Source organism: Fundulus heteroclitus, chromosome 12, assembly GCF_011125445.2.
Source record: "Fundulus heteroclitus isolate FHET01 chromosome 12, MU-UCD_Fhet_4.1, whole genome shotgun sequence".
Taxonomy (NCBI): Eukaryota; Metazoa; Chordata; class Actinopteri; order Cyprinodontiformes; family Fundulidae; genus Fundulus; species Fundulus heteroclitus.
This window is the reverse complement of record NC_046372.1, coordinates 22,443,162-22,454,724: the sequence shown is the minus strand read 5'-3', so window position 1 is coordinate 22,454,724 and position 11,563 is coordinate 22,443,162. Positions and strand designations below refer to the sequence as shown.

The following is an 11,563-nucleotide window of genomic DNA, read 5'->3' as shown; positions in this document are numbered from 1 at the left end:
ATCCTCTGTAAACTAAAATGTTCACACTTTAAATAAAATATTTATTTTGTCTTAATTTTTTGATTTGAAAACTTAGTTCAAGCCTTGTGAAATATTGTTGAGTGGATTAAATAAACAGATAATGAAATGTTACTCAACAGCTAAATCTGTCTTCATGTGTTTAAATAAAGTATCAAAGGTAAAGACAATAAAAATAACTCAGAACACAGTGAAATAAAGGATGAGATACATTCTTTATTGTTATTAAAGAATTCAATCATCAGCTCGGCTGCACTGCAGGATCGTCACATCAAAAGATTTCCAAACAAATCAACAACTTCATCTTTGAAAATATAAAAACCAAAATCAACTAAAACATCCAACATTGCACATCAATCATTGGTAAGAATGTGAAAAAAAGATTGAAAATAATAAAAGAAAATCAAAGCAAATAATAATTAGATTTAAGATGGAGCTGAGCATAGCTGGAAATATGCTGAAGATGAAATTAAATAAATCAAAAATACTTCCAGTTTTTCTTTAAAATCAATTAGAGATGAACATACTTCAAGGTATCTTTCACAGATACAGGACGTTTTATGCAATGTGCTTTAAAATTAATCAAAATCAAACACACTGCAGGATTTGCTACAAAACTTGTAAAACTGCAGCTTTCACATTGATTCACAGACAGATAAACAGTCATAGAAAAAAACTCAACGTCCTCAGGCTCTGAGGCTGGGAGGGACGAACGTTCAGCCACTTTTAGGGAATACAACAGGAATACCACAGAAATAAGCAGGGAAAACAGGGAAATTAACAGGAAAAATGGGAATAACAGGGGAATACCCACTCACAGCATCATCCTTATTTTGGGATTCATTTATAGGAAGAGCCTAAAACTGGTTCTGTTCAGTCTGCAAGTAATTTTTTCAAGATTATACAAAAAACACAGCATGATTTAACAGAAATCTGGTTTTTATCCCAATCTCACCTGGTTGCGTTTTTATCTCTGCCTGCACATCTGTTAGTTTCTTAGATGCAGTAAAATCCTTTAAAAACATAATTCACAGAATGCTTATTTATGATAAAGAGTGCTTACTTACCATTTTACACAGTTAAGTCATTATTAGCAGTTATTTAATTAATTTCTAGTCTGAATTTAGCATTTTTCTAAATGAAATCTGCAGTGAACAGAACCAGAACGAGAGATTCTTCCAAAGCGCGGCTCAAACAAAAACGTTGCCTTCACTTTCGATCATACAGCAACAAAAACAGGGGCTCTTATTATGAAAGGCGTGACAGGAAGTAGTGGCTGTTGAACAGTAAACAGGAAATCAAAGTTCTGACCACACAAATGACAGAAGAAGCTGTAATTTTCCCTCTGGCGAGTGTGGGTGGAAAAACATTCAATGTTCATGAGATGAAAGTATACAGCGAATAAAAGTGGAAAGAGAAGGTGGGCTCTGCATGTCCTTCAGGGTCTTCCTGAGTAACTATGCTCACTAAAACAACAAAAAAGTAAAAATAAAAGTAATCAACCAATCAGAGGGCACTTCAACTCAGTTGCTAGGCAGGGAATGTTGCATTGAAGTTTAAAGATTGTGCAGCTTTCTGGACAGAAAATCCTGAATCAAACCACTTTTTTAATCTGCTGACGAGGCTCATGGGTAATGTAGTATTTCACATTAACTATGGAAGCTCCTTGTTGCCAAAGAGAAGCAGAAACAAAGATGTTTATTATGATTTTTATTATGATTTTAAAATGAAGTGAAACACTTACTGAGCTGACTTACTTGCACGGCCATCAATGGGAAAATCTTATGTGGTTTTGAAATTAATTTTTAATCACTAACCTGAAATAGAGAAGCTATTAACATTAAATATACCACTTATACAATCTGTTCATTAGTTTATTAACGTATTTAACTTTAATTTAGAAAATAAACAATGAGACCTGATATGTATTTCAGGCATGTTTCATTTAATTTTAATAAGTGTGAATATGTGGCCTGACTTTTTATTCACGGGACAAAGAAAAAAAAAACTGTGAAAATGAAATTATTTTTTGCTTAACCTAAAAATAATGCTTTGTTGATTTTTTAGTACTTGTGAAATATTAGCAAAACACCTAAATTTGTGGTGAAAAAACAACATGAGTCTACATTTTGAATTTGTTTATTCTCTGTTCTCATTTCCACTTTCAATCATTTTTCTACTATTTAAGGCAACAACGAGCTTCCATACTCCCAATAAACCATTTATTTACCCGACACTTGTTTGCGTTTTATGCAGATGTCTGGATGCCTGACGATGGAAGACACCACTGAAAAACTTTGGATGAGTGTGAGATTAAAGCTGTCTTCGGCGCTGTAAACTCGTGCTGCATTCACTGTCTGAATTTATTTCAGGTTTTACATAAACTTGTTTTTGTTTCCTGAATCATAATTTGAGATTTAAAATCAACCAGTTCAGATTCAAAACAAAAAAACTGTCAACTCTGTTTTTTTTTTTTTTTTTAAATTACAGACACTTGGATTATCTGTCTCACTCCTCATCTTTGCTTCCATGTCAAACAAGAGGAGGGGGAGGAGAGGTGCATCATGGGTAGTGTAGTCTGTCCCTCTGTCGGGGTGACTGGGCTCTATGAGATGGCCTTGGCTTCGGGTAGGAAGGCTTCCCAGTATTTAATGAGCTGCAGGCGGTCAGGAAAGAGAAGATTTGTTGCTTTTAGCCACAAACAGATTCTGGATCGGATTCAAACTTTCACTCAAAACTTCAGAGTTTGTTGATTGCAGGATCAAAAATCTCATGGCATTAAAGTGAATAGTGTTCATGATTATTTGAAATATTTAGCTGCTATTTTTTTTTTTTGGAAACCATGAGTGATGCCAACATTTAACCGAATAATCAATATGATTTTTTTCTATAAAACATATCGCACAGAGAATTCAATAAATTCCCTTTTAGCCATTTTAACTCTTACACCATGAAATTTTAAGCTCAGATTTAACAGAAGTAAAACGCTAATAATGTATTACCTGCTGTTGTGTTTGTACCAGCGACTCCAGGTATTTAACAATGATCATTTTAAAATCCTTTACTCTCTCTTTCTGCAGAAACAATAAGAATGCATTGAGCATAAAACAGCAGAAGACTTTTCTTGGTTAGTAAGCGGATGCGTTCGTCTTACCTCGAACCTGCTCACTTCTCTGCGGATGGTTTTGGAGATTTGCTCGAAGTCTCTCTCACCCTGCTGGACTTTTCCCTCCAGCTAAAACACATAAAGGGGAAACGATTCACTCTGCGTCTATTTTTTTCTTTAATCCACAGCACCTACCGCTGGTAGAGATTTCATCTTTTGCTGCAGCAGCATAAACACACACAGAGATTTAGACGAACCAAACCCCTCCAACCTTTAAGGTGAGTAACGCTTTCTTCAGAGGTTAAAGAAATCCCACATTAAGAGATTTCCAGGACAAATGTTCGGGCTTCCTGTTTGCAGTAAAACAGATTTTAAACTCTTATGGCTGGTTTTTAAATCTTTATCAGAACCAGCTTCCTTTGGACCTTCGCACCATCACTGAACCGAACCGAGCCTTTTAAAAAGCAAATTAAAGAAGCATTTATTTAGCGAGGCTTTTACCGCTCCTTAGCTCATGCTTTTTAACTGAATTGTTAATTTTTTTTTCTATTTGAGTTTTTAAACTATAATTTTATTGTTATGCACTTTTATCTCCACATTTGGAAGTGTTAAAGGGGCTTTAAACAATGAAATAAATGTATAAAAATACTTCAGTATATTTAAGGGTACATTTAGGGGCACCAATGCTTGTGACTAATGTGTCTTTTAAAGTGGGATTTTTGGAACCAGTTAGGTGTGAATGCTAAGCTGCGGCGGCCTTAGAGGAAACACAGAGAAACGTTTTGGAGGTTTTCAAACACGCTTCCTTCTCCCTCCGGCTGTTTCTAACGATGTTCATACCGCCATGAGCTTAATTGGTAACGACTTTGGTCTAAATTACTGTCAGAAATATGAAGACTATTTAGAACAATGTTCATAGTCTTGGTCCCTCTCTGATAAAACTGCTGGACAATTAAAGTCTGTTATAATCTATAAAAGTGCCAAAAGTATTCGCTCCCCCATCCAAATAATGGAAATCAGGTGTTCCAGTCGCCTCCACGGCCGTATAAAGTCAAGCAGCAGGCATTCAGACTGTAAATGGCTGTAACCTGACAGAGCGGGGGCAGCTGAGAGGCAGAGGTAGCCAACCTTCTGCAGAGTCAGTCGCTACAGACCTCCAACCTTCATCTGGCCTTCAGATTAGCTGGAGAACAGAACCTGGAGAGCTTCATGGGTTTTTATGGCTGAGCAGCTGCATCCCAGCCAAGAGCAAAGCGTTGGATGCAGCGGTGGAAAGCAAGGCGCCACTAGACTCTAGAGCGCCGGAGGGACAAATCGTGCTCCTCTGTCTGGGCATCTGATGGACATGTCTGAGTTCCAACATGGCACCAGAGCAGAAAGCGAGGTCCATGAAGACCTGGAGGAGAGAGTTTGGTGTGGAGGACCTTCACTGGCCTGCAGAGTCCTGACCTCGACCCGATGGAACAGCTTTGGGATGAATTAGAGCGGAGACTGAGAGCCAGGCCTCCTCGTCCAACATCAGTGTCTGACCTCATAAATGAGCCTCTGGAAAAATGATCAAAGATCCGCATAAACGCTCCAGAACCTCGTGGACCACATTCCCAGAAGAGTTGAAGCTACAAAGGGTGGAGCAGCGTCAGATTGAACCCTACAGATGAGGAATGGAACGTCACAGAAGTTCATCTGCGAGTCAACGCAGGGGAGTGAATACTTTTGGCAGTATAATGTACACTCAGCAAACATTAATTAATCGTAACATCTCCAGTTACAGAAATCTTAACGTTCTCCTTTAGTTCTTAGAAATCCGCTTCTGTGAAAAACGTTTTAAGTTGGGCTTCATTAAAAGATAAATTTACAAACTTTGTTTTATTACCTGATACTAATTTAAAGTTATTCAGTCCAATATAATATTTTAAGTCCCATTGTCTACATAAGAGCGTGTGCCGACATTTCATCCAATGAAGGCCTCAGGTTGGTGGGCGGGGTTTAATTAGACCACTGACTGCAGCCAATCAGAGCAGGCTGGGGCTTAATGAAGCGCCACCAACATTTTCCTTTAACTGGAAACCTTTTCCTAAATAAAATCTGCCGTTTCAGAAGAACTTCGAGGTTTTAATGTTAACGTTTAAGGCACAAAAGCTTTAACTGATTCTCCTTTGCTCTCCAGCTAATTTGTGTGACTGAGGATGGTTTGTTCAGAAAACACAACTATGAGCAAAATAAAAATAAATGATCATGTCAAACTAAAACAGGCTAAATGGGAACTAGGTGAGGCAAACGAAGGCGTGAAGCAGGCAGACAGCACACGGACACACAGACAGACGGGCGGGGCAGCTCCTACCTCCTCAATCTCCTGGTGGTGGGAAGGCATGGCAAGGAAAACGCAACAAAATTTAAGAGGCTGGTAAAAAAATAAATAAAACTCAGAGCTTCCAAAACCAAAGAGGAAGATCCAGAAAGATGGAGGAACAAAACCGCTGAGGAGTTTTAGGGAAATGGACTCTGATCAGGAAGGAGTTTAGATGTCGTCCTGTTATGTCAGACTTGTTGATAAAGTTTTACCGCTTTGTGGGAATTCATGAACAATGATATTAAACTAAGTATTTAGGAGGTCAGAAAATTATCTGTGGAAAAGAAAACGTCAAATATTCCAGAGAAAGTCTAAAACCTTTCATCCGTCTGTCAGGAAAGAACCAAATGAAGCGCAGAAACCTAAGCTATCGGGTCATAATATAGTAAATATTTTACTAAAGAAACAAACTTTAACTGAAGCATAAACTACAGGTGCCTTCTCATTAAAATGTCTTGTTTGGGGGGTGCAGAGAAGAGCCTATAATAAGAGTTACTACAGTTAAAGCAGGCCCAGCTATCTCAGGAACCCCTGCCAAGGTTCCTTCCACTGGTTCTGACTGGTTCCTGTGAGGTGAAACACTGAATCAGGAGCAGCAACCTCCAACAAGGGATAATAATGCAAATCCCTGCAGGAAGCTGCTCCTTTTTGCCTGGTTTTCATGTTGAAAGTTGTTTCAGCAGCTTATTATTATCTTATTTTAGATAATAATAAGCTGCTGGTCCTCTCTCACAGGGAACCTGCGGCTCTGGGGCCACATGTGGCTCTTTACCAAAAATGATAAAGAACCTGTTTAAAGCCTAAAGATACTAAAACAAGTCCAGTTTAGCAGATTTCTTTTTTGTGCTTTCATGAAGTATCTGAATAACATTTCCACATCTGAGTGACACATCTGGAATAAAATATATAAATATCGATACGCTATTTTTTATACCAATCTATGTTGCAGCTTTCAGGCTAGACAAACTTTATTTACTGGAACCGAGGACAAAAATGGCTTCCTGGGTTGTAAAGCTCGCTGACCTCAGGTTTAAAAAGCATTTTTTATATGATGTTATAATCCACCATGAAATTATTTAAATATATACATATATTTTTATCTTAAATGTTCCCAGCATTAAAGGATTTAAAATAAAACAGAAACTTCAACTCAACAAACGATTACAGAGTTATTGATCAAATAAAATATTGTCTTGAAATAATAAAGTAAGATGATAAAAAATGCAATAATAAAATTGATGTTAAACATGTATTTGTTGGCAGGTTTGAGTCTTTTTTTCCTTAAGGAATGACACCATGGCTGTAGTTTGTGTCCGGTGCCCACAGGGGGCAGTGTGGCGTTGATGCTGATTTACAGTAAAAGGAAGTTTGAGGTTTGCACATTAAAACTACTTATTATGAGTCTGAAAAGGAAAATAATCATATTATTGCTGCTACTAATGCACATTTCTGTGTATCAGTGAATACAACTCTGAGTTAAAAATAAATATTTTGTAAAAAAGATGTGATTATCTTTTTTATTTATTTTTTTTATAAAACTGGGATTTTATTTCTATTTTTTGAGACTTTTGAACCCAAAACCTTATATCAGAAGCAGCATTATCATCAACATTTAAATCACCAGAGTTGATTAGTTCTAATAGTAAATGCATGAGAGCAGGCAGGAGCAGAGAAGGCGTAAAGGTAACTCTGACAGGTGAGGAGGATAACAGGCGGAGTTAGAGAGATCCAGTCTGGATGAGCAGCAGCGAGTAAAACTCTGATTTTAACCTCAGAAAAAGCCGCCGTGTGTTTTCTGTTGTCAAGGCTGCAACCAAAACCCGACTCCTGACAGGAAACTCCAAATAAATGTTGGTTGCAACTCTACTGCGATCGCTCCTCGTCTGCAGCTTCTGACAGCCTAACCCCCCCCCCCCCCTACCACCAGAACCAGGCTCCTGACAGCTGCTGGGCCCGGACTCAGACCCCCGGCTTGGCTGAGCCTCGGTGCGCGCGCGGAGATCCTGACAGATGAATTTGTGCGATGACGGCTTCAACAGAGGCTCTAATAAAGAAAGTACTTTTAGACTCTCCTGGTTGTCGTGGTGAGCCGGCCTGAAGTCTGCAGACGGGAAGGAAAAGAAGTTTGCGGATGACTGAGCCGAGTTTATTTCACCGGCTGAACGGCAGGCTGTGAAACACCGAGGCGTCCCACTCAGCACACGCTTTATTTCACTGGGAAGGTTTTCCTGCGTAATTAAATGTTGATCAAACGTCAAAGCAAAGCCCTGCAGTCAGCAGCAACACAGCAGCATTTAATGGGTTAAATTAACTCATTTACATATTAAAATAACAGGTTTGTCAGGTTTCATGACAGTTACGCTAAAAACTGAAATGTGCATCCAGTGGCTGATCTGGCTGAACCACATTCTGCATCAGATTTAGCTTCGTTTCAGTTATTTATCTACTTTGAGTCTCTGCTGCAGCTCATCCTTTAGCTTTTTAACGAGCCGCTGTTCAGGAAATATAACAATGTTTGATGCAAACAATGAAGAGTGAAAGGTCTGAAAACCCGAACAGTCGCTATGAGAAACGCTTCTTCACTTATTCGTGTGAAAACGGCGCCTGAAACCGTCTGGTTTATGGTTATGTTCAGCCAAATAAAAATCTGCTGGAGACCAGGAAGAGTAATAAGCTGTGATAAAAATCAGATAACGAGTCGCTGCAAGGCCGGCCTCCACAGCCAGGTGGCGCTCCAGTCTCCGCCATCTGGAGTTAAGCTGCCCTGCTGGAAGGAAAACCGCTCGGATCACAGAGCCTCCGGGCCAAGGGAAAAATCTGCAGACCGAGTCCAGATTTAATCCAGAAATGATCCAGAGTGACCGCTAACGAGAATGTCAACACTTCGCAACATTTTGTGGCTTAAATTTAAAGAAATCAGCGACAGGATTTGTTTTTTTTTTTATTTATAAGGAGGGATCTGAAGATTAGGGTGATGGTCAGGAGATCCTCCCCAAAGATGAAAGCTAGAGGAAACATCCCAGTTGTGTGTTTTTTCTGTTTTAACCCTCCAACTGAACAACAAAGAGTCGACACTCCATCACTTTTTAACGAAAATAAAAACTTCCCCTAGAAGAAGTCCGGCCGTATACCAACACTAAAGCTTATTTATACTGCAAAACATGTTTAGTCCGCCTCAGATCCATGGTTTTTTTTAAGCAGTTTATTTTTATTTGTGCCTCGGTGGTTAATTCTAATTGTATCGTCAGCAGCTTGACAGGCAAATGGAGGCGAACAGCAGCTAAAGACGCTAAAGACATATAATAGCTGCATGAATCCAGGGTTCATACTCCCATAAAGGACATTAACACTCCTACTCAATGTTATCTGCTGTTATGCCAAACAGGGACGATTTTAAACTGTTTCCTTAAACCGTCCACTACTTATTTGCTAATTAAGGAAGTTAAACCTTTATTTTGTTGGTATTAATCATAGTTTTGTTAAGTAGAAAGAATGTGGGGTTGTTGATTAAACTTTGGGCAGTTAAACGATTCTGTGGAAAAATATCTAAAGAAGATCCTAAATCCTAAAAACAACCGTCTTTTAAGTCCTGTGACGCGTTTAGACTTTAACGCGGCGTTAACAAACCTTCAGGACTTTAACAACACGACCGAGTTTAGATGCAGAGCACACTCGTGTCGTCTCCTTGTTATCAGCTCATCTTGCTGCAGACACACGGCTCTGTCTGCATGGGCAGGCGGCCCGTCTGGTTCTGGACCGGCACCGCGGCGCGCGGCCCCCTCACCTCCTTGATCTCGTCCTTGGCCTGCTGCAGCTTGTCGGGTTTGTTGGTGAACTGCAGCTTGGCTTCAGCTTCTCGTTTCTTCTGCAGCAGCATCTGGCTGTCCTGCCACTTCTGCCAGGTCTTCATGCGCTGGTCGAAGACTCCCTGAGCCAAAACACACCAGTTGACTGATTATCCACATATTCATTAAACAGAATACCGGATTTTTTGGACTAGAAGTTGCACTTTTTTTCATAGTTTGGCCGATACTGTGACTTATAGTCAAGTGCGACTTGTATATCAATTTTAAATGGTAAATAATAATGACCAGCATGAACCAAGGAGTAAACATTACCGTTTATAGCCACAAGAGGGCGCTCTAGGCCTGTGAAAATTATATTCTGCACTGCAAAAACAGAACTAAGAATAAGTAAAATTTTCTTGAAATTAGTGTATTTGTCCTTGATTTGAGCAGGTAAATAAGATTATCTGCCAATGGAAAGAGTAATTTTACCCCTAAAATAAGATAATTAGATATAATTACACTTGAAATAAGTTGATGGAGATGAGTTCTTCCTATTTTAAGTGCAAAAATCTTATTCCATTGGCAGATTATCTTATTTACCTGCTCAAATAAAGGACAGATACACTAATTTCAAGAAGATTAACTTATTTTAGTTCTGTTTTTGCAGTGTGCTCTTGCATCACTAAAAAAATTTATTAAACATTGACATAAACATTAACTTATAGACTGAACACATGTGCATACGTAGTTTCTCTTTTTCAGTCTGCATTCACACAGCAGAGCGTTGTGTAGTGCAGCTCTAAGGAACCAGACTGAGACAGAACCTGTTACTGGTCTCTATGTGAAGCTAACAGCAGCTAGCGCTAGCTTACAGCTCTGTTGTCCGGGCGCTTTACAACTTCTCTGATGAACGTTAGCTTTATGTTGCTCTGAAATATCCGTGTTGTACTGTTAGCTTAGCACGTAGCACCGTTACGCTCACGGTCTGATTTAGGCGTAATTTTGACAATTTTCAGCGTAACGGCCGTTAAGCTGAAATGTTCTGAAGAGAACTTTCCAGGTTGGCGTTTCTGGCTTGTTATGCTAATTTACTCCATTCATCCTCCCAGGTTCATTCCACATAATTTAGCCGGCTGTGGATGCAGCTGTGTAATTTAATAAGTCGCCGTTCTAGATTAAATATCAGTTTTTAGTCTTGGATTGTGTGAAATAAATTTCTAAATAAATGCGACTTATTTGTTTTTTTTCTCTTTATGGCGCATTTTTGACTGATGCGACTTATAGTCCGAAAAATACGGTACTCAACTATAACCATCCTTCCTGTAGCTTTTTTTGAACTGTTTAATATTTAGTTCACGGTTTAAATGAAAGGTCATAGTAATAAAAGAACGTTAACGTTTTCTCTCAGGTTCTGTCTTGTCTTATTTCCTAACTTTTCCAGGCTCTGAATCCAGTTTTGACAGCCGAAGGTTAAAACGTACGACGATGTTCTTCAGTTCATCCAAGAAGCAGGATTTGCTGAACGTGCTGCAAACGTTTTTTTTTTATGCAACTCAGAAAAGCGTTTGCCAAAATGAGAGGACAGCAGAACCCAGACCAGGACAGAACACAAAAGTATTTTTGCTTTTGCTTCAGACGTTTGACGTAAAAACAGACTAAATGTGTAGATTTGTGCTGTTATTGGTTATTTCCGATGCGTTTCTGCAGTCGTACCTTGACGGCGCTGATCAGCCGGACGTAGTCTCCCAGTAACTCAGAGAAGAGGTACAGGTCGGCGTTGGCCTGGTCCTGGTGCAGCTGGTCGATCTTCTCCTCCACCTCGGCCAGCTGGGACAGAGCTCGGGACAGAGCCGTGTGGTCCTCGCTGTTCCCCAACATGGCCGCCGACTTGGCGAACTGCGCCGTGTTTACGGACAGCTCTGGAGACGAGAGGAAGAGCGGGACCGTAAAGAAGGTCTGTGCCGAGGTTCTGGTCCGCCTATCAGTACTTTCTGTTATCCTTCAGCGCTGTCAGGATTATAAAGTGAGCTCAGCGGGCTTAAACCCTTATGGAGGGAATTTTGTTCCATTATTGTTGCAAAGAACACGTTTTCTAAATGGAAATTTAAAAAAACGTAATCAAAAATTAAACTTTGCAAAACTTCTAAATCAAAAAAGGTTTTACATTTTTTTAGTGTCTTTTAGTAGTTTGTATTTTTTCAAAATAAAAAAAAAATATTTTTTTACATTTTATTTTTTCCAAAATATTTTTCTTACAGATTTTAGATTTTCAAATACATTTTTTTTTCTTCAAATTTCTCT

At 39.2% G+C, this 11,563-nt stretch overlaps 1 protein-coding gene across 2 annotated transcripts in view; it reads right to left on the bottom strand.

The window, feature by feature from the left end:
- Positions 1-214: 214 nt before the first annotated feature.
- The window catches only part of snx2 (sorting nexin 2), a 32,844-nt gene continuing 21,495 nt past the window's right edge, over positions 215-11,563 (bottom strand). Inside the window, exons 11-16 of one of the 2 annotated variants that reach the window (XM_036144283.1) lie at positions 10,976-11,181; positions 9,259-9,402; positions 5,466-5,477; positions 3,173-3,253; positions 3,021-3,092; positions 215-2,674 (exon numbers count right to left, since the gene is read on the bottom strand). In XM_036144283.1, coding sequence (XP_036000176.1) covers positions 2,624-2,674; positions 3,021-3,092; positions 3,173-3,253; positions 5,466-5,477; positions 9,259-9,402; positions 10,976-11,181 — 566 coding nt within the window. In that variant the 3' untranslated portion in view covers positions 215-2,623. The remainder of the gene's footprint in view (positions 2,675-3,020; positions 3,093-3,172; positions 3,254-5,465; positions 5,478-9,258; positions 9,403-10,975; positions 11,182-11,563) is intronic. The other variant, XM_036144284.1, reaches the window with a different exon arrangement.